This window comes from Anopheles ziemanni, chromosome 2 (assembly GCF_943734765.1).
Source record: "Anopheles ziemanni chromosome 2, idAnoZiCoDA_A2_x.2, whole genome shotgun sequence".
Lineage (NCBI taxonomy): Eukaryota > Metazoa > Arthropoda > Insecta > Diptera > Culicidae > Anopheles > Anopheles ziemanni.
The window spans coordinates 32,357,975-32,382,183 of NC_080705.1; the positions used below are offsets into that span (position 1 = coordinate 32,357,975).

Here is a 24,209-nt window from a genome sequence, read left to right on the forward strand (position 1 = left end):
ACGGAACTTTTTCTACGCTCGAATAAAGTGATGGGGGATCAAAAAAAAAAAATACCACCCGTCCACCGAACATCATTATTAACGCAATCATTGCCGTTTGGAAGGGTGTCTTTTTTTCCCTATACCCTTCGAAAATAAGGATGGCCACCGGGTTGACGGAACTTTGAGAAAGCTCACACTTACGGGGAACTACTAACTAATGAAACTATCTCAACGCATAGCGGGTTGAACTTCGGTCGGCTTTTTTTATTTGCTTCCTCACCGGTTAGGTTAGCTGAGCGTTTGCTTACTGTTCTTGGCGACAGCAAAATACCGCTAGCTGGACCCTCCTCTACGCTCCCTCCCCCTCTCTCCCGGAGTGTTACCGGGGTGCTTGGCGTTCGGTGTGTCTGATTGCATCTTCCCACGCCACCGGTAGGCGGCCTCCCAAACGGCCCATTAGTGATGCTCCAGATTTTTCGGTGGGAAGTCGTCGCCGGTGGACGATTTATTAAATTTGGAAAAGCATGAAGTTATAACCAAGACAATGAAACAACAACAAAAAAAACTACAAAAATTAGTTTTAAAAATGACAGAGCAACAAAGTTTGTGACAAAAAGAAATGTGAAAATAAAATGCTTCAATCGTCCGGCCAGCGGAAATCGGTTTTCCACTGGTACAAATGTTGCAAAGCTTCGTGTCGGCCATCATTAACAGATTAAGCTGCCCAAATCGATGCCCAAATCCACCGGCAGTAAAATTGAGCAATCATTTCATCGCACGAGAAATGAAACGGCAAACCGACAATTATGCATTATGCTGATGTTGCCGGGGGTCGAGGCTATGCAACGTTCACTCGATGCGCACTTTTTCCGCACATTCCCCAGGGCTCTCGCGTGTAGAAAACTTTATTTATTTCGCAAACAACAACAACCGCACGCACAGACGTGGCGCGAATCGGCAGCGTGCGCGAAAGTTTGATTATTTATTTATGCGTAAACACACACACACTCCAGTCGAATCGCGTACACGCGAATCGCTCTTGGCGCCATGAGGGAAACGGGCGTTTGAGGAGGACAGGCAACGAACATGGCAGCCAATGCAATTTTTTTATTTCTGTGCGTTGATGCAGATTGCACAGCCAAACAACACAAACAAAGGCCCCAACGCAGCAGAACGTTAAATCCAGAACACGGTTTTCTACGCGAACCGTGGCCAGTTTGTTTTTGTTGAACGCATAGCATGTCTTTTATCAAAGCTCTTTTTTCCCATTGGCCATTTATCGGGTGCCGCGTGCTTGAGCATTAACGTGCGTGCGGGGAAATGTGCTTGTGGAGGGGTTCGTTGGGGGCACTTGCATACCTTGCCGCTGGGAGAAATGAGAATAAAAGTGTAAAATTAAAATAAGAGAAAAAAGCACCACAATCTGGGTCATCGACGCCTGGCGCGCGCGATTCCAATCGATCGAACCTCGGCGAGGGGGATGATGACGGTCAAAAGATGAAGTGAAAGGGAAGGAATGGACCAGGGGGTATGAGGATTTCACGCCGCGGCTCACTCGAGGACGCTGACGGTTTTCCGCCACGAGGCCACGAGGCGTGTCGTGCAACATTGGAAAGCCCAATGGTACCTTACCTCTTCTCTCCTCTCCACGAACACAACTACAAATCGGAAAAAAACCCTCATACCCCTCACAGACCAAAACAAAAAAAACCGAAGTACTAAACGTACCACCCATTACCACCACAAAACTGCTCTACAATTCGATTTGCTTCGATTCGGTTGACCGTCGTCTGGTGAAGTTGTCTGGCTGGCGGTGCTGCCTCTGGACTCCTCTCACACGCTGTGCCATTAAAAAGCCTGGTGCGGTTGTCGATGGTTTTTCTGTGGCTGGATTTTAAGCTCGTTAGTACGCCAAGAATCGCAGGCACAAAGGCTATCAAGTATCGTTTTGGTGAATTGCACTTTCTTTCGCTGTTTGTGCTGTGCCGGTTTTTACTTTCGATTTTGTGCGAAGTATCTTCAACGTACAAGAAATTCCTGCTGCCAATCGTTGAAAGTCATTAATTAGATTTAACTAAACAGCGTTGCTGTTTCCTCAACTTGAACGTAGATACATCCCGTAATTACTAAAAATCTTTACAATTTCAGACAATGATCTACATTCCATTTTTTTTAAATAATCGCGCTTTCCACAATGGCATGAGATTTCGAATCATTTGGTCCGGTTTGTGCATTCTAGGATGCCAACTACAGTTTAGTGAAAAAGCCGCGCTATCGTCCCTAATTCCGCCCAAGATAAAGCCCATCAGCCCCTCACGCCATTTCACTTTCTTTCGTAATGCTTTCGCGAACGCAATAATCGCATCGAAATCCACTCGTGGTGGCACGCTTGTTGTAGCGAAGATGGTCACGGTTAGTCGGTCACGGCGTCGTAGCCAAAGGCTTCAGCCAAATAGTAGTACCACAACCACAAATGGCGGTGCCTCTGAAAACATTCCTTTGGATGATTCGTTAATAACAAGTCAACCGTTACATGCCGACATCATCGGCAAGGAAAAGGCAGGCAGGCAGGCAATCGCAACGTGTGCGAACATATGAGCCACCCTAACACAACATCCTGAGCATTATGAGGCAGTGCACGGCCTCCAACACACGCTCGAACAAACACTTTTCGAATGAGATCGGTTTGATTGGTGATTTCACGGGAAGCGGGTGAAAAGAAGCACATCGCTTGATTTATCGTTTCCGATGAAAAGAAAATATCATCACTTCTCAACCGAACCGCTGCCTGGCCGGTGTTTTAGCCTCGCCTCATCTGGACGGGAATGTTGCTTGGTGCAGTTATGTGCAGTTTAGGTGCATTTTGCCAAGCTTCACCGGTAGAAAGTTGTATCCGGTAGAGTGCGTTTTAAGTTCGCGCAATTTTGCGAAACGGATTTGTGCGGCAGATTCTGTCGAAAGACATCCAAACGCATCTCGATTTCTTCAGACTATCTTCAAAATGCATCATACTTTCTCGCCACTCAACTGAAAATGTTAAAATTTTAAAGGTGTGAATACTTTGAACTGAATCAGAAACATTATAAATTATGTTTGGGGGTCCGCGACAGCCGAGCGGTAGCGCCGGTTAGAAAATCGGCCCATGAGCGCCTGGGCTCACCACCTCGACGGCGTGGGTTCGAATCCCAACCGAGACCGGACCCTCCCCTGTACGAGAGGCCTGACTATCCACGTACAATAGGGTAAAAAAGTCTCGTAAGCCCTTAACGGGCATGCATGACCAACAAGGTCGTTACACCAAGAAGAAGATAAATTATGTTAAATTACTTACGGACCAAAACCCACACGGGTGAAGCAATTTTGAGGAACCGTTCCTACATATCAAACATTCCAACTTACCTAAAAAGAGGAGAAAAAGAAACAAACAAGAAACTATGAGATTTTTGCACATAAGAATCTAAATAAATTGAAAGCAACAGATAACAATCTATCAAAGGGAAGCACACTAATTTACATGCAAACTTTTCCTTTGCTCATCCTCCGGATGCAACCGTTTAGGATCATCAATTTCCAATCACACGAATGCCAACCACCATGGGAACCATCAACATGTCGTGTGGTGAGTTCAGGAAAAACAAAAAATAGGGAAAGCACTACACGGGATGATTTTGCGAAAAGAATCCATAAAACACGCCACCAACAGAAACTACTGCACGAAAAACGAAGAGTAATTATCCAATAGCATAAACTCCAAAAATTGATGAATCCCTAATCAACTTCGTGGTAAATCCTTCAAATTTGGCTTCTTCGTGCCGGCCGGGAGAAAATCTCTGCACATTAGCGATCGGAATGGCATCGGCTACATGGGAACCGGGGCCACTTCAATCAACGGACGAAACGATCTCGCACGTCTTTCGCCAAAATTCCGGCTGACATTGACATAGTAAGTGGAGTGTTATTGAAACGGCTTCGAAACAGGATGCCCTAGGGGGAGGCGAAGAAATCCTCCACTAAATTAGCGCAAGCGCACACATGCCCTTGTGTGAAGTGGGCAAGAATAAACAGTTATGCTTACGGTTTTGGATGGCGATCATTCATCAATGCATGAATGGGTTAAAAAGTCTGTATTTGAACCGAAGCTCATCTTGTATTCCAATGAACCATCTATCAATAAGGAGCGCGTACAATAAATATCAATTGAACAAATTGTAAACACTTATCAACGCGATAACACCAACAGTTGTTGCTATTACTACTTCCTATAGAGAAGAAAAGAACATAAATTACAATCGCAAGCGGTGATCCGCCAAAGGCAAGCTAGCCTTGAACGGTATTTTATAGCAGCGACGATTGCGCAAAACAATATCAGCAGAGGCTGAAATCACGCCACGTATGTTCAAGGCATCCACAGATTGTGAAATATTGTATCAATTTTCGCAGTAGCAACATTATAATTTATGATAGTAGTGTTTTACACAACTGTGAATCAAAGATTAAATGAACACATACTCTATCCTTGAAGGAACGTGGAATGGTCGGAATCTGGATGATCGTCGATTATTAAACTAATTTTGCATAACATCGGGCTAAAAGAAACGTTCCTAACAACAACACACCGTCGCCAGTGAGTGATGTCAGCAAGCCGAAGAGGATACTTCGGAACTCCCAACGAGAACTCGTCTGATCGTGATTCACAAACTCCCTCGACGCGACACCGATTGGCACACATTCGAGAGGAAGATTTATGAATAAATAAATTTCAATACACCAAATGCTCCCCCGTCTTTTGGACGAGCACTTCTGAACTATGCTTAGGGGATGATTCACGATGGATTGAACACTAAATATCCACCCGCCCAACCCGAACCACACACTTCCGTCTTCCCTAAAGTAGAAAAACCTAAGGGCGAACAAGTCACGTTTTAATGGGATGACATTTTTACGACAACAGCAACACCGGATCGAAATGCCCACGCACAGAAACGTAACCTGCGAATGGCGCGCGTTTCGAGGTTCTGGATCACCAAGTCATAATTTAAAATGAACTAATTAGCATTTGACACGAGACGATGGTGTCAACAAATATTGCACAAAAAAAAAATCAATCGTCAGTGGGTTCGCCTTACGTTCGCATTACTGAAGAGCGATGCTGTAGAATGTGTCTTTACACCGACTAAAGTGGTTTTTGTTTCCTTAAGAATGATTTTTTTTGTCTGTTCACTTCAATAAGGAAAACCTCCGATAATAAATCTGAAGGTGCTATTTTGAAAGATGTCATATTCCAACATGGAAACTTCATTATGCAACGATAAAAACCTACTGTAAATGGGATTGGAACAGGAGATTGAAATAAAACTTAAGGGTCATGATTCATTGCTCGCGTTGGACGAAAACGATAAACCTAATTTGTCGAACATTATGTTAGGATGAGTCTATTTTAATGTCCTACAGGCTAAGCTACCGATAGACTGAGAGCAAAAAACCACTTGGCCACGTAACACACAGAGCGCCATAACGTCGAAGATGTAAGTGCCTGGACGGTTTTACATAATTAATGATAACACCGACGGGTTGACAATGGCAGATTATTTTCTCATCGTACCGCGATTATCACTTCTCGTCGCGATGCGTGTAGGAAAAACCACTCGTTGGTCAACTTCAGTTTTCACTCGCCTCGGCTCATTGGGCGCGTTGCAAACACACGACGCTGACCCATGAAAAGCCGTCGACCTAGCGATTAAAGCCTCCGATGACCAATGACCGACGACAAGTTCGTTAAACGGTGCACTTTTTATTTATCACACCAACGCCATCTCGCATTGCCACAGCAAGGCGCAACCGAGCGTGCAGCAGACACAGTCGCAATCTTTAAGCCGTTTCCTCCCTGGCTGATGACATTCCTCGCGGTGGGTGGCGCGGATTTTTCTACTGTCATCCGCTGTTTTCCACCGATCCTCTCATCGCAATGATTCAATGTACCTCCTTTCTTGGGCTTTGCGTAAATTTGTGTAAATGAGCAGTAGCAGCAACAGCAATTTGACGATTGTCCACAACCGCGAGACGGGTAACAATTATGAAACTTAATCGTCATCACCACCCCCACACACACACGCGCTGGTGGCTCAGAGTTGGAAGTGCGGGAAGAGCTAACCATCAGTGGACAACGTACTTCTGCCTTCGTTTGTATGGTAATAGAAGCAAAAGCATCTCGTCGCCACTCATTTATCAAACGCGCGAGGGAGGTTGGTTTCATTTAAATCTGCAGCACACCGAATTCCCGTCGACCACTTGGGACGCGCTTGATGACCAAAAGCGTGAGTAGTGAATGGGTAATTTTTCATTTTCTTACTACTCGAAAAAAAAACACAACGGCACACCATCTTCGCTGACGGCTGTCTAAAGTCGACCGTACCAATCCATCATAGGGACATCATCATCATCATCGCCGTCGTGCGGTGCAGATGAGGAAATGCGGAGATTTGACGCTCTCTGCGTCGAGACGTGAGTCATTAAGAAGGGAACCGGACCAATCGTGCGAAAAAATAACCCCCACACACACACACACAAACTCTGTACGCAAATTGTTCTGATGAGGGTTTTGGTGGGTTGTGAAAAGGAGTAATTTTCATCCCTTTCTTAATCCCACACCAAACCCGGTATCTTTTATTTCTAAATCACCCTCTCTTCCATCCACGACGATTTGGCTTGAGCATGGTGAAAATTAATGCACTCACCGCGGGTGGGTTGCAATAAAGTGACCAGAGGCCAACTCTGCGCCATCACAGTGATGATGATGACGATGAAGGCCATAATGCGTCTAATGGATGGAGGATGAAACCCTACGGGCTCCCCCTCCGTTTCCACTCTCTCGGCCGAACGATGATACATATCTAATTCGATTCGTTCGAAGCTTGACCAAGCGCTCGGCAAAAGGCGCATTCACGCACGCACGAACGGAATGTGTGGCGTCACGGAGTGAAAATTAACCAAGTCTGGGGGGCACGGAGTTTCCTCGAACGTTGGTGTTGAAAATTGGAAACTTCAAATCAAATTAAATGTATAAGAACCAACAGCGTTGTATCAAACAGAACAGAGCAATGCAAGAAGTAATTTAATTACCCACCAACCCAAACCGGGGAAACACCTCGCTCGCACACGGTCGAGCGTAATCCGAAGGGCTGTTCTCTAAAGGCCATCGACCACAACACCTTCAAAAACCCGACGGCTAACGGCCATGGCACGTCATACGTCGCACATCGCAACCCGTGGGGAATAAGCGAGCGCGTCCAACTGAAAAGTTTTATTTCTACTGGTAGAATTTTCTATGCAAATGAATCGACGCTTCCAGTGCCAGCACGACAACAACAAAAAACACGCACAAAAAGGTGTCGGCCTAAAGCAAAACATGCGCGCTTCTCCCGACGCGAAACATCGAAGCTCGCAAGCATAAAGGGAAACAACTAAAACCCAAAAACCAACACATGGTGTTGCTGGTGTTGCCGCACTTACGAAATGGGTTTTCGAGTGTGGTTTATTGTGTGTTTTTCTATTTGTTAGTGCGCATTTGTTTTCTCACCCTTGCTTCCCAACATCCTCCGGGTGGATTAGGGCTTTTTGGATTTTCCTTGCAAGCCAGATGTGCATTTTCGACACTTTCGATAGTTTCACATGTACATTTTTTGTAAATTCTTTCCCCAAATTCTTCCACGCCCGAACAGTGGTTGTTATTATTCCTCACAGGTTTACCCGGAGGTACCGGTTTGGATCCTCGGCGTCATCACACTCCAAGCAACATTATCGTCACCATGCGATCACACGCGTGCAAACGTCAGTTTCAGTTGGGTACCCCGCGCTATACGTGTGTGCTATGCTTCTCGCTCCGCATGTTTCAATCAAGCACCAGAGGGATCTGAATAAATTTTACTAAATTTGATGCGTGAATCACTCCGACCCGAAGGAGACAAGGATCGGGTAGATTGCACGAGCGCACGTTCCCCGAAAACAATCCTCCAAAAACCACATCCGCCATCTCGAGATGCAAAAATATGGTGGGTATCTTTTTTTTGGACCCAAGAAAAGCTGCTTATGATGAACCTCTATTCCGGTTGTGTGGGCGACGAACAAATGTGTCAACCAGTCTCCAGTCAGCCTGATCGTCTGAATGCTATCTTGATCAACCGTCGAGCGCGCCTGTTGTCGAATGTATGTTTTGTGGTCTGTATATCTGATTCGCAGTCCAGGTCTCGACAGGAGACAAGTTAATTTTCGCTCACCCCAAGCGACACCCCATGGCTGAAATAACACCATTTGCTGTCAAGTTTGACGGTGGAGAAGCACAACTGGAAGCCCCCAGAGAAAGAGGTTTATATGGTATCTTAAAAATTTATGGTCGCAAAGTGTTGAGCTAAAATAAAATATAATAATAGCAAAGTACACCTTTGCGATCCATTAAAGCGTTGTTTTATCTCAGAACCATCTTCGATCCCTGAGTATGAGTCATTCACTTTCCAACGATCCAATGTTTATATGTTCACACTTTCTTTTGATTTCCAATGTTAACGGGGAAATTTAAAAAAACAATTACAAAAGCCACCGCACCATGGAGCAACCTGTCGATAGTGAATCTGCCATAGGTGATGAATTAAATGCAACAATGATATTTAGGGGAAGCAGAGAAACCTAACTGGATCATTCGCGGTGGCACCAATTCCGTCAATCAAAATCTTTCAAAAAGCTGCTCAACACCACGCGCACGCTGTCCAAAGAAATTAAGAAACACAATAAACTTCAATGGCCGCGCCCGTGTGTGCGTTTGTTCAGTTCCACTTTCATTTCGCTCTCAATTTCTACTAATGAATTCAACGCCCACCGTTAGGCCTCGAGAATTTGTTGCTGCCGTTTGGGGCAACTTCCAGGCACGCAGTTTTCCACACACCCATCGGTTTCGTTTCGGTAATGGCTAAGGGAAAGAAGAAAATGGTAAACAATAATACTTCATAGAGAAAGGTTTCGTGTGTCCGCGCTGTATCGCTCACGAGAAGGTCATCTTGATTCAGCTAACCTTCGAACAACTATAAAATAAAATGTTGCTGAAATAAGCATTGCACACGCTCGAACGACTGTTTGTTGGTTCGCTGGAGCGGGATGTCGTTTAACTTTGGTATCTCTTCCATCAAACCAATTAATTTGGGCTCGTAACGATCGTTTCGATATATCTTTTAAATATTCCACTGCTAAAATCGGTTAAAAAAGAACAATTTAAAATGAAAACACCAAGCTCTAACTCCACATAACTTCTCCAGTACATTATGATTTCAAACACGGTACTGCTTCCTGATGATGCTTTGTGATGTACAAACACAGTGAAAAGTAGAACAATTAATACACTACAACCGCACACCACACACCATACCACACCACCCTTCGCCTGGATCTCGGTTGGATTCACTTTCGTGGTCACGAGCCAGCGAACACGCGTCATTCAGTCCGTTGGCAGCGCACAAAGTAGTTTGATGGTTTGTCATAACATTAACGTTACTTGTTTCTCTTTTTTTTTGCTTAACATTTGCTTTACTTTTACTCTGACACGCAACGAACGCACCACCCCGGCAACATTGGCTAACATAACGCATCATCATTTGGAGCTCACGGCATCCGCGAAGCGAAGCGCTCCGAGTGGGGGGTTTTCACAACAATTCTAACAAATGGTACAAATAGGCATAAAGTGTTCATTTTTAATTCAACTGTACACACTGGGATGATAATTTTTGTCAACTGAATTCTACCTGCCGGTATTATTTCTTCTATTGCGTTTCGAAAATAGTTGTAGCGGAACTAGTTTTTCCGGTCGCACAAAGCACAACGTTGTTCGTCGCTCCAAAACCGGTGAGATATGCTAGATTACGGACGAGGTTATTGTACCTTTGCAGGAGTAGGGAACTAGCAAATTAAATGTTTTGTATAATAAATCCAGTCATTCTGTATTCTTTTATGGGATTTTGTTTTTATTTATGATTTCTTACTTTTTCTCAATCTGAATTAAACGGAATTTTATACAAATAAGTCATGCATTATGTACTTTTGAAGCTTCATAAAAAACTGAATTACATTAGATTCCTATCTCAAAATGCTAATGTTTGCTTCGTTTTGAATTGCCAACATTTCGGTACGGGTTGTTTCTTATTTAAGCGCCCATCATCGAAATATGATTGTAATTATGCGTCGCGGAGCGGAAAAGTTTGCTTTTCATTTTCATCTCACTCTCTCGCGCACCGAACGTAATTAATCGTTACGCTAAGGGCAATCAAGATGAAGTTTTCAAAACACCACAAATGAATAATCTTCCACCGAAAAATCACACAATTCATAAGGCTCAACATTGGGAGAACGAGCGGAAACGGGCACGTGGCACTTTGTGACTCCGATTTCAATTTTCATCCCCAACTGCTGCCCCCCTCGCGGCTGTCACCGAGTGCAAATGTATGCATATGAATGGCTCATCGCCCTTCCTTTCCCTTTCCCTTCGGCGGTGGCAATTAAAAATCACAAACTGTGGTCCATAAATCAATCACAGCAGTTTTATGCGCTTCAGTGGACGCGAGTTTGGTTTTTTTTACATCCAAACGGCGGGGGGAGACGGGAGGGGGCGATAAAATGAAACCATCATTCTTTTCCTGCGGCAAACTTTTACTAACCACCAACCAACCACCGAAATCACCCGAGCGGATATTCGTTGCAATCGCAGGATCGCAGCTGCCGTTGCAAGGGTGAAATCTGCTGCATTCTTCATGTTATGGGAAATTTCTCCATCCAAATAACATTCTTCGTGCATTTTCCCGCTCTGGACATTGGATTTCCCGGCTGAAATTCTTTACCATCATCACACCCTCTGAGCCAAAGCTGCCGGGCAAAGGGTTTTGTTGAAGAAATCGCAAATAAAAGAAACTTCGCTTTAAATTAAGCATTTCCGGTTTCAATTAATTCCGCCAGCAAACATCAATTTATTGCGCCAGTGGGCTCTTCAAGCGATGGAGGCGCTGATGATGGTGGTTAACCAAGACGACGACAGTCGCCTTTAGCGAATATTCGTTGCAACCTCGGTGGAGAGGGATCAACTCAGCTCGTGATCCGGTGGAAAAGACACACGCGTACCATCACAATCATCTACATCGTACGCATATCCCTCGGATTGCGACGATTGTACACATAATTCTCAACAGATTTTTCCCAACGCGAGCCCGATGGAAACATCATCTGCGCCGGACCCGACCCTTCGTCACGCGTTTCCTAATTCCAGACGCTTAACCCACTGTACGCATCTGCAACAAATCACCCGACGATGACAGTTGAATAATTTTCCACCCTCACACATAATTCAAACATGAAACATGATGACCCACCGACTTCCCGCACCGTCTAAGCCGAGCTGTTAAAAGAAAAAGCCAGCGAGACACAATGGAAAGGGAAACAAAAACGGCCGGGAAAACAAATTAAAAAGATGTCTACTGCAGCTACCGTTCGCCCGTTAATCATGCGACACAGAATGCACTTGTCTGGCGCTTCATCTAACTCCTACCAATCATCCGGACAACCGGCGCGAGGGGTCTCGTTGACTCGAGGAGGAACGACACAGCAGCAAACAAATTTATCACAATTTGTTCATGGACTTTCCTTCTTTACGATTTCTCTTGGGGAAGTTCCAAAGATGCATTTTGAATGGAAACATTGTTTTAACCCAAACGAGTGGACAAGGAAAAAAGCTTTTCACGCAGATGGAACCTTAAAGAACATTCAACAATGAATATTAAGTATTGTTTAATTAAACGATGTGACAGCATTCGATAGTTTTAGTGAAAAAAGATCAAACTGAAACGAAATTCGTGAAAAAACCTCAGGAAAGGATTAAAATAACATCATTTTCTCTGACAAAGCATATAAAAACCGAAACGATTTTACTCGCAACGTCTTCTTTCCTTCTTGATTTTTAATCGTCTTAGTGACTTCACTGTGCAAAAGACCTTTCAACAAAATGCCAAAAGCAAGCTCCTCCCGAGTCATCATACTTCCACGATGAATCATCGTCGGCGAAGACCCCCACTGAGATTCCGGTAGCAACAATCTACCTCTATTCCGTTCCGAGGTGGAGGTCTGTCAAAGGATTCATTGCATTGCGATTTCTCGCCACCATTCAACGGCGATGAAAGATTGTTCCAGATAGCTATTTAAATTCCTACCGGGTTTTCTGACCAACCACACAACCACTCCGGGGAGGCTCGGCTCTAACAAATGATTCCATATGCTAGATGAGACCGAACGCAATTTCACAAATCTGCCCAAGCTCAACCGCAAGCACAGTACGACCGCGATAACAGTTGAATGACTTTCCGAGAGGCGGCTTTTTTCGGCGTCAGATTTTCAAGCTGACAGAAACACTTGATAGTGGGCAGAAGGAAAGCCAACGATAGAGTTGCCTGCAAGTCTGTTGAAAACATTGACTTTTTTGGGAATGTGCCAAAAATCCTTTATCAGTTTTCGTACGCTTCGGAGCTGCTCAGCTTGCAATGTTAAGAATGCATCGAGAACACCGTTGTGAACCTAAACAATCGTTTTTTTTAACGTCTGGAAACGAACAATTCAACGGTTCGGAGGATAAACTTATTTTCCAGCTAGCTCCGTTCGATCTGGACCACCAGCAGCACATCTACTAATGACACTGCTGCATCCTGCTGCAACGACAGCGAGGAGGAAACCCTGATGCACCGGGATCGCAAAAGAAAAGGACCCCGAAGACGACGCCGGAACGTGAGAATTTTCGCATTCTCGTAATTAGTCTGCAAACAGACGACTGACGGCTATTAAGCGGCGGCGAACGGGCGTTGCTCGCTGCATCCGGCAATGGCCTGCGGCGGGGGGCTGGTTCGAACATTTCACTTCATCACCTCACGCGCAACCATCACCACCACCACCACCACCATGTCCGTGACCCGACATCCCTTCCGAGAGGATATCTTCGGAAGCCCCAGCGGGACGACGCGAACGTGGCGAAAATCGACCCAAAAGCAATCCAAAGAGAAGCGCACCGAAATGGGCCCTCGTGGTGATGAACTGTTGCGGTGATACGATCCGGCAAAGGTGGTACTGGATTGGTCTGCAGGGGGCTGGGGTGTACAAAAATATCAGTCAGTTCCGGCCGTAAGGAGTCATTCCGGGGCCGCGCAGGATGGAAGCGTTATTACGTGACGTTTTGTCGGCCGGGTAGTAACGAGCGTCTGAAGAACGCTATTTTTGCGTTCGAAAATGACTTTAAAACCCTTGACGCGTAAGCGTTCGTCGTTTATGAAACGCAAGCAGCGGCAATTCAATCGTATTAGTAGGATGCAGAAGTACACTAAAGGGAGGTGCTGGTAGTCAGAGGAAGAGACACTTGAAGAAAGACGGTTTTTCGCAAAAACATTTGCATCCTGCTTAAACGCAGGGTCCGATAAGAGTGGCCCATCCACTTGTTCATTGCGTCAAATGAAAATGTTGATTAGCCATGCATGCGGCAAATCCCTTTTTTGCTTAAGCAAATCTACAACCGGTCACATACATCTTGAAGCCAATATAAAGCTTAGGTCCAAAACTGTACTAAGAAAAAGTATTCCCACAAATATTGACTAAATACGAAAGAGACGTTTTTTTTAACTTCGTCGTCGAGGTCATAATCAGTCCAGCTGCATCTTTTAACGTAGTTTCGTTTTTATTTTGTTGTATTGTTTTTTTGAATGTACAACATCTTAATACAACGATGATTTTTTATAGTGGTTCAGTTACTTTTGATTTTCTTAACAATTATTTGATTACAACACCGTCCGTTCTGTTTATAAAACTCTCCTTGAACTCATTTTTTATTGAACACTGAGATTTTCATACCACATGTAAGACACCCATTGCGAATCGCTTTGGTTGCATTCCTTTGCTCTCGTGTGAAAACAAAATACCCTGCACAAGGCAAACCCGTTTCGAGCCGGAAAGAACGACCGCATCCAAGAATCGGTAAAGCTCGCGTCGATTGCGATCATTAAAATAATAACGATGACTCGGCGTGCACAAACTCCGCGCCGGAGCCGAGCCATAAACACCGATACCACATCCGGAGGGTTTTTGATTGCGAAAGTGAAACGTACCCCACAAACGTCTGGAGGGCTCAGAGTATCCATCAGATCAACATCGTTCTACGGCCACTCTTTAGCTTCCCTGAGCAGGAAGAGAGTTCGGGCTGGTTTTCCCTTTTTTATTTTATATGCACTCAAAGACACGCATCAACACAGCACACACACACGCACGGGGTACCGCATATCTCGGCCGCATCCGGCCCCAGAACGCAGCAAAAACGTGGGCTGGCGGCATCCGGCGGTTGATCTTTTTAACTCCATTCCCATTCGCAACTCGGGCCCGCAGCATCTTCAATTCAAGCGCGATTAAGTGCCAGCACCTTTTATTTTTATTTTTGCACTCGATGTGCACACTCACATCACGGAGTCCTACACTTTCACGCCAGATTCCAACGCTAAATACGACACGGCGACGACCACCATTGAGAATTGCGCTCGTAAGAAACGGTCGCACAACCAGCTTACAAATATCGGGTGTAAAAATCTTTCCAGCTGGAAACAACTGCACCACACACCGACGGAATTCAACCCAACAACCTCATACGGAACGTTAGGTTTAAAAAAGGCCAAACAAACAAGAGAAGGAAGTTTGCAGTCGTAGCTGCTCTCCCTTCCGCCAGTTAATCTGGCCACGCTCTACAATCTGAACCATCGGCCATCGGCCCGGAAAGCGGAAATGCCACGCGGGACCCGTGGGTCAGGCTTGCAGTGAGTCAAATAAAGAGATCAGGAATGTGTTGCAAAAAGCGTCACAAGCATCAATGGAATGCTCAAAAGCATCAGCGAACGGTTTCGATTCGTGCGAAAAGCAGTTGAAAGAAATGTGAAAAAGAAAAAATCTGTAAGACACTTTCTACCACATGAATGAACTGCGCTGTTCTCGGGAAGAAAACAGAAAAAATATTCTCTTTCGATTGCTTGTCCTCAGTTGCGAGAAAGTTGGTACGACGAAGCCACGCAACCGGAAGACGCTGAGATATTAGAAAGCGAATAGTAAACTGGGTAGAAAATTCTTTCAAATAAGCTGACATTGAAATGATGATCCGCAGTAACCTTTCATACGAAGGGCATGATCTGCAATTAAAACAAGTTGCTAGCGAATTGAACTACATTCAATTTTCCCTTTCAAACGATTAGGGAGTCAACAAGCGCATGTGATTAGTTTCAAATCCGTCCGTGTGTGTTTTTTTAGTTGAAGCAAATTTGTTTTGCTTGTTACATGTCTACTGATAACAGTTTTGCGAGGAATTTTAATGAAATGCATAAAAAAGTAGCCCAACGCTGATAGCATACAACGTGCCGCCACAGAACAGATGACGTTCTCTTTAATCCGTGACGCCAAAATTCAGCCGAGTCGAGCCGTGAATGGTTTCGTTTATGTCGTTAATGTTCGGGGTTCCTGGCAGTCAATGACACCAACTGATAACGAAGATCATTGCGAGGTTGGGAAATGGCAATAACGATTGAACAAGAGCCGTCTGTTTTCACAGAACATCAATTTCAATACGGTGGTGTGAGGTGCAATTTTAAATTAAAAAAAAAAGTTTTAAGTGTTGTAGCTTCTTATCACAAATTAGTTTTTGTGAGTTTTTCTCTGTTTATTACACGAAGTAATACGCATACGACCCAAGATGAAAAACCACAGGTTTACATCCCAATAGCCACAGCTTTACATCCCGGAAATGCCTCGTGGTCAATTTGGTTTTTGTGTTGAATAATCATGTCATTCATGAACTGCATCAAAAATTTGCCATCTTTACTACCGACCTTTTCATTCAAGCCAAATGAATTTCAAAGCAATCAAAACGAGAGCATTACATAAAAAAGGTAAACTTAATTTCTAACCGGTAATGTGAGAAGAGCTACCATATCTTTGAACAGCGAAAGTAAGGCCGCAAGAGGAAAATAAAAAATAGAGAAACAAACAAGACGAAAAGATACAAAAAACAAACAACACTACATATAGATCCAAAGGAAAGCAGCTTACGTGAGAAAGGAAACACCAACCGCAAGATTGAAGAAAACAGGTAAACAACCGAAGCAAAAAACACACAGAGACAAGGGATAAACAAAACACTTTACCTTGGTCTTCTTAGCGATCGGATAATGGACGGAGGAAGCTCTGGTTCTATGATACATGCAAAGTGTACTGACGACTTACCTACGGAGAAAATAAATAAAAAGAATGAAAAAATATAGATAAGTTGCTGTGTAAAACCATTAAATGAAAGGTAAAGGTTAAAATTTAATTTGATCAAGTTCAAAAGCGTAACTCAGCAAACCAAAGGTATAAAATAAGGGTGGAAAAGAAAAACATTCTGCACCAAAATGTCCACGAAACATGTTTCCGACTGCCCTTGGGCCACGCGAACACAACCGTATCGCGCATTGTTCTACACCACACCACGGTGGGCTGTGCACCGTGCAACATATCCCTGTCCGCCGCTGTTCCACATTTTATGCTATTTTATTACGCTTCATTCCTGTTCCCGTGAAGGGGACCACATGTGAGCATGGGCATGTTTCTATCACCCTCGATGTTCCAGCGCCGAAAGCAAAGAGGGGAGCGAGTTTTTGGCATGTTTTTGGAACCCATTCGGATTCCAGTGCATGCATGCACGCTCTGCACCTGTGTGCTGGTTTAAACGAATGACCCCCGGGATCCGTTCCGGGGTGATTCTGTGCTCGATGTACCGCAAACTCAGGAGCCAACACACTCGACACAACAAAAGGACAGCAGACGACAGACACACAGCAAAATAGGGCTATTTTATTGCTTGTTTCTGTCGTTAAAAAAAGGCCCCAGCGCCCCTTAAACAATTTCAATGAAAACCTGCTGCTGGGTGTGGTCTACCATACGATCGAATAGCCACCAAAAACCAAGTTCATTAAGTTGACCACAAACACGGGAAAGGTTCAAAGTGGTACTGAAAAAAAACCAAGCAATGAAATATCAAAGTTGGTAAATACTATTATAAATTGAAAGCAAATAATGCTTTCAATTTTAAACCAGGATTCTAAAACAAACAGGAAAAATAATAAACTAGAGTAGCAGCAACCGAAAATAACTCTTGAGCCTGGACAAAAATTGTCGATCCAAAATTGCCTCCAATTGTAATAATGTGATAAACAAAAAAAGACTATCAAAAGTGCATAAAACCCTCTTCGGAATTCGACAAAAGCACCATCCCCGTACCCTTTTTCGGCTGCACAACACATGGCTTTGCAACCCCGAACCATTTCCTTCTGTCATTGCCGTGGCGGTGCAGTATTATTATATGCACCTGTGAGCGGTGTGTATCATTATTTTGCACTCTGCTGCCTTCGCCGTTATCCACACGATGGCAAAGGCTGGAGATAATAACATTTCCTGTATCCTCCCGCCGGCCTACTCTGTACCACAGCCACAGAGAGGCGACCGAGTTGATGATGGATGCAAGTACAACACACCCAGGGAGCCTCAGCCACACCAGCGTCAGCAGTCGAGACAGATGAAACTGGGCCCCACCCAGCCGAAGTGGCGCAGAACCGAACTGAAGAGTTAATTGCAAGCTACGTTGCATAATGTCCCGCCAAGCAGGGGCTTGCGATGGCAACGCGCTGACAGAGGACGGAAGACAGGTTGACGAGACACGGGCACGTGTACTCTCTTGTTGCCGGTGCAGCATCTGCGAGGCGTTGTTATATATGCTAGCCGTGCCGGGCGCCTTTTTGGACCATTTCAGACTGAGAGCAAATCGATTTGCATCACCACCCCACGGGGCGATATCGCGTTGTTGTATCAACAGCTCGCGGATGCAGGCTACCGAACAAACACAACGGAGAAAATAATTAGTTTGTGCAACGCGCGCAAAATTCATAAATGAGCACCCGAGACAATCGCGGAAGGCAATTTGGTGAGCTGTGCACAACAACAAAGAAAAGAAGATGAAAAATATGAAAACATTTCTCATCGGATTTGCGAAGAACAAAACCATCGAACACTACACGCTTTTGATTTAATTAAAAACAAAATTCCGAACTCCACCCGCGACAGGGCATGAATCAATTCACTTGCCAAATTTCAACACGTTGTTCGCAAATATATTCAACATATGCAATAAGCGGGATAGGTTCTGAAGAAAATTCCAAAACACAATTCATAATCAAACGAAATATGTTTCCGCTTTCACATGCTCCCATATGACAGAGGCGAAAAGCTGAGCTGAATATCAAACAGTTCACCCGACTATTCGCCGTACCGATTTTGCAACTCTTTTTCCATCCCATAATACCATCCGGAGCCATAAACATTGCTGTTTAAAAACCTTTCCCTTACCCATACAAATGTTTGATGCTTCCCCTGTGTTTCTGCCAAAATCTTACTTGACCTTTGACGGCTCAATCTTATACGGGCTTTATGATCCAGAAGCTCCAACCCTCGCTTTCCCCTGTCGATGGCATTATCTACGCCATTGCCATTTCGTCTTATCAAATACCCAACCCCACGGTGTCCCGAGGGAAACACAGCTGTTGCGCGCGAGACGACCCACGAGGAACCGGGTGTTCCAATATTTGCTACTACTTTATTTACATTTTAACTCAGGCCACCGCTTGTTGCGGAAAGAAAGAGGGTAGTGGAAAAAATGCAAACTCTCACTGAGCGCAAATAAACACTGGAAGTCGGCGCGCAGACCGAATCCCGATCAAACTGCCCCGTCTTTGCCGTGGCGCTTTCAAAATGGTCCCAAGGGAAGTAGAGGAAGTGCCGGACGATCGGAAAAGAGTTGACACCTAAGCAAACACATACGCTGGCGGAGATAAAGCTTGCTGGAAGGAAGGGAGAGAAAACTGAAGTTAAACATAAAAATAAAATGGCACACACAAATGACCACAACCCGGGCCCGATAAGCGCGTGCAACTGCAAGGGCGGAAGGAAGTGTGTACAGAAATTTCCGGTCTGCTGTTGACTCGCAAAAGGCACATGCATGTGCAGTGAGAAATGCAACGGCAAAAAAATCGGTCGATCGGTTGCTGCAGTCGGCGATAAAAAAGGGGACCGAGAAAATCCCAAAGTTAAATCATTCCCTTCCACATCGTCGTCGAAAGGGCGGCCATAACAACACAAGATGCCGATATAGCAGAGTGGCAGAGCTGTGTGGAAAAGTCAAACAAGATTTTACCAAAAGCGTACTTCGGTAACTAATTGCCATTAGCCACCGGCATCGGCAGCAACGCATGGTAAGCGCCAAATAAGAGCTTCGGTGTTCGTTGCGTGAACGATTCGATCGACACTTCTCATGCAGGGCAAACCATATCATCCAGTCATGGATGTGTCCTCGCTGGTGTTAGATAGACACACCAAACTGGTCATCGGTATTGCTGTGATTAAAAAGAAAGGTTTCCCAAACCCCCACCTAAGGCGAACCGTTTGTCAATATATTTTACACGAGGGTCATGACTAGCGATGGATGGCAATGGTATCGTCGATGGAGTTTGATGGATTGGATAGACACTGCTGGTGAGAAAAACACAACCGTGAACGTCTGCAGGGGAAACATTGTGGACAAATGTGTTCTGCTGTATCACATCCTTCTGTTTTTTGAGCCAACGAGAATTCCAATCAGTTCTTTATTGCTTATCACGAAAGAAGTATAGAGCAACAATAAGCACTCGATATACTTTTATAGGCCAAGAGTATAGTATTGGCAAGTAGTTTATCAAAAAACTGCCGTCATTCATTATCCAATTCTACTGAAGTAATCTATTTTTTATTGATAAATTGAACCATTTGGTGAATTAAAATAAACCAATCAAATAGACACAAATAATCAATTTCTTTTAAATACCAATTGGTATATTTAATGATAAGAACAAATTTGTAGCGTACTGTTGTAAAATGTTTTGAATTTGTCATTGAAATGAAATTGAAAAATCAGTATCATGATAATTGATTAACGAAATGTCAGTGAAAAGTATAGCGATCGATAAAATTAACCATGTATCTTTCTTTCACAGTTATAATATTGGACGATATTGCTCGAAAAGTTTGTATTTGCGGCCTAATTATTTATGTTTCCTCTTTAGCGATAGTTTAGTCGAACAAGTTAACCAAAAATGAACACTTATATCGCAAAATATTCGATAGGTCCCAGTGATACGCGAATCATCTGTGGGTGTTACGATATGTTTCCATATCAATACGCCAAAGTTTATCGAAGCCGTCCGGCGCCACACAAGTCCGACAAAGTAAACCAACACCCCAAACCGAACCGTTCGGTGTCAGGGTGAGATAGGAGCGATGCCAATGATCGATGGACATGTTTCTGTGCTACGGGCGGTGATGGCGATTGCAATGGTCACCAATCTCGTCGTGTTTCACGCATCGATGGCACTGCGAAGCATCGAAGGTTGTACCACTACGGCTCCCAATTATCCTTTTTCGGTATGTACCAAAGGACACCAATAAAACGCTTATGGAAGGTGGAGTTTCTTTAGGCTGTTGGCATAATGGCAGTTGGTGGAATGATTGGAATCTTAAAAACTAATTGAAGTATTATCTTAAGTATACCTTTAGATGAAATTTCTTTACTGAATATATAAGAAAAGTTCCCTTAGGGAATATGTATACAACAACGTTAACGTTAATAGAGTCACTAATCTTGTATTCGATGCCCCCGGGGGGTTTAAATATCTCCCCCACATACAAACACAGTTCTTGTGTATTTATTTGGCAAATATCTAAACACCTAAATGTTCAATCCAACGTGTCTCGCCTAACCTCCGCCCTACGCAGTCAAGCCGTTTATCGCCCTCGCAGTAGACTCTCCCCTGGAGGGTTTAACACAGCAGAGGGAGAGAGTGTAAAAATTGTGTTTACAGTTGCCTGTTCCGTCCAGCGTAATTTCCGCCAAGTCCAGCCCTCCATCTGAGAGATTTTCCCTTCATCTGAGAGATTTTCAGGAAAAACTTCCTCATAGACAAAGTTCTCGTAGAGCCCTCGAGGGTATTTTCAAAATTGCATTAAACTGGTTAAACGATGGATCGGCGGCTTTGGCCCGGAAATGGGACGAACACGTGGCGATCGTTTGGTTTATTGGGAGGAAAATTAAACCCCGAAAAACAACCCTCCTGCACAATCGACAGCCCGGATTTGGAGATGTCATAAGCTGATCGGACTCCCCCTATCGTCAAGCCAATTCATTGGAAATTAAGCTGAACGCCCTTCAAAAACACTCTTAGATGGGGAAGTCATAATCGGCATCCCCTGGCGATTACTTTATCGAAGGAACGTAGCCAAGGGCACTTCTGCTAATATCTAACAAGAATAGAACACATCTGGTGATAGTATAACGCTCTTTTGGGGGAGAAAACCGTCACCACGTGAAACACATTTTCCGCACAATTTGCTGACGACAATGCGATTGCGAAGAAACTATCCTTTTCAGAAGAAGAGAGTCAAGAGGACCCTCGAATTGTTTCTCCTTCCTTTCCCGAGGCGAATCGAAGCGACGCGGGTTTCAGCCAGGCCTTCTCTTAACATTTACACAGCAAAGGAAGATTTATGGCCGACCTCTAAATGCAAACTGTACACTCCCTGTGTTTATTGTACCCACACTGCCATCGGCAGACCAACCGTTTGTCGTTCGGGCGCGGCTTTGCTAGTTGCGTTTTTACACCACTTTCGAACCTTTCGACGAAAGCGCAACCTTTACCTTCGAGTGACGACCGGCAGCAAAAACTCCACGCAAGACGTCTCAAAATACATTCCCTCCTTTCCAATGGAGGTGGCGGCGTTCAGTCAACCGATGGGACAACAGGTGAAAACGGGGAGGAGGGGGCCACTCCACTGCACTGAAAGTCCGAAAATTAACCAACCAGACAAAACAATGTCATAAACCACCCTTTGGGGGGAGACCTTCACCACCATAATCAGAGCGCGGGGAAAACGCTTCAATTTTTGGGGTCTCTCCTTGCGAAGGTCGTTCGAAAAATGCCGAAAAAAAACCGGCGTTTCCACCACTCCATCCCAGCTGGGGGGAGGGAAGCCAAAACTGGTGACTTTGCGCCAAGAAAAATATAACCCCAAAATGCAACCGAAGCACATCGTCGTAAGCACCGCAAGCAACACATCCGACTCAAAAGCGCCGGACCGGTTCGTTTCGCGGCGGGATAAAGGTAAAAGTGTGCCATCGCCACACAATAAAACAGTGTCCAAAATCGTCTCCCCAAAATCCCCGAAAAAAACCCTCCATCGACCGAGGACGGTGGGTCAAAATGGACTTTCTTTTTGGCGCACTCGGCTTCCAGTTCCTAGTCTTCCTATTTTCGGGCGTCACTTTCTTTTTCTGACCAAACAAAGCAGCTAGCCTCACTCGGCCAGGAAACCTTCTTGCCTTGGGGGCTCCTTTTACTAGCAAATGTGTTTATGGCAATTTTGCTCTCGAGCGCTTTAGTTCCGCTTTCCTACGGAAACAATAAATAGTTGTGAACACAAAGCTAAACAACCCCTCGTACGGTTCTATGCTATCAAACATGCGCAAAACGCAAAGAATGTCAATGTCAGATGAAAATAGAAACAAGATGACGACATGCACAGTGGCTACGATTTCAGGTGCGTCACAGCAGTCTAAGGTATTGCAATCGCCGGGACCGGCGCTCGCACCGCAACAGTGACTTCAATGCCGGCAACGAAAACCGATTGACGACGAACCTCTGACAAATGAATTACTGAGGAGATTTCCACTCGACCCGTACAGTGGAGAGGGACTATACTCGCATTGCGTCGTGGTAGTCGTATGACTCATGATACACGAACCTTGCGTATTTTGAGTAAAATTTGTTACGTGATCCTATGAATCATATTTCAGCGAAACATTTTTACAATTACAATTGTACTCCGTGAAAGTTCCACCGAAAGATTAAAAAACCAATAAAAAAGAAACGAAACACACAGATGGTCATCATCTCAAGACTGGTTGTTTTACTTTCTTTGCTCAAAATTAGATTAAACCAGTCAAGAAGATAGGAATTTCTCCAATAACGAATTCTCGATCCTTGCCGAAGATAACAATGGCACAAACTAGACCAAAAGGAACCCGGTACATAAAAAGGATTCCCCTTCTGCCATTGAAAGCATTTTCAAAAGAACTTTGCCATTCATACGCATTTTTTAAGCATCAGAAGAAAGAAAAAAGAAAACGATGCGCGATGTGCTCTTTTTGTTCACTTTCCGGTTAATTTGTGCTCAAGTTTCTGCCGTCAGCATCTTCAATGCATTCATCCCCGCAAGGGGACAAACACATGGCAGCACGGGAAAGGTGGCAATTCGAAGGGCGGCAAGGAACAAAACCCTCTCTGCACAGCTGGGTACGAACAATTTACGCAGGCACATTCTTTAATGGTGTCCTTCCTCATTCAACGGGATGCGAGCCATTTTTACGGGTGGTATTTTTTGGACTCTCGAATCTAATGGCACGTGAAGGAAGGGAAATCCATGAAAATCTAAGTGAACATAAAAAAGCAGTTCGGAATACCTCCTTTCTTCTAACATTTTCTTCATTGAAAAATCGGAAAGTATCTCCGCTTGCACATGGTACGCCAATTTTAAAATTGAAAACATCGCTCACATTAAAATACACTCTCCCTCCTTGCATTCTGTAAGTAATTGAACCGACGAAAAGATGCACCCTACTCTTGGAGACACTTCATGATTGTGACTCGAGAGTCCCAAATTGCGTGGTGCTGGTTTTCTAATTTCTATAATGCAAGTGGGGTGAGTTTTTCATTTGCTGAAAGAAATTGAAACAGGCCGTGCCTGACTGTGTGAATTGCGGTTGCTGTAGCTGTAGCGAAGGTCCCATCAAGGGACTGCAAAACCAAAACCACCAATGAGAGATGTGAGGAAAGCATTTTATTGCCGACATTCTGTCTGTTATTTTATGACTTCTTGGCATGGAAAGAGAGTGGATGCTACGGCTGGGATGGAAATTGGAAGGATGTGACACTGTTTCACCCGGGAGCAAACAATCACAGAAGATGCCTAGTATTGCAAGCGTTGCGAGTGAAGATTAAATGGATATCGGAAGCATCGAA

General features: G+C 44.4%; 1 protein-coding gene across 1 annotated transcript in view; it reads right to left on the minus strand.

The window, feature by feature from the left end:
* LOC131281516 (signal-induced proliferation-associated 1-like protein 1) overlaps window positions 1-16,274 on the minus strand; it is a 57,220-nt gene extending 40,946 nt beyond the window's left edge. Inside the window, exon 1 of the mRNA XM_058310853.1 lies at window positions 16,218-16,274. Coding sequence (XP_058166836.1) covers window positions 16,218-16,274 — 57 coding nt within the window. The remainder of the gene's footprint in view (window positions 1-16,217) is intronic.
* Window positions 16,275-24,209: the final 7,935 nt, after the last annotated feature.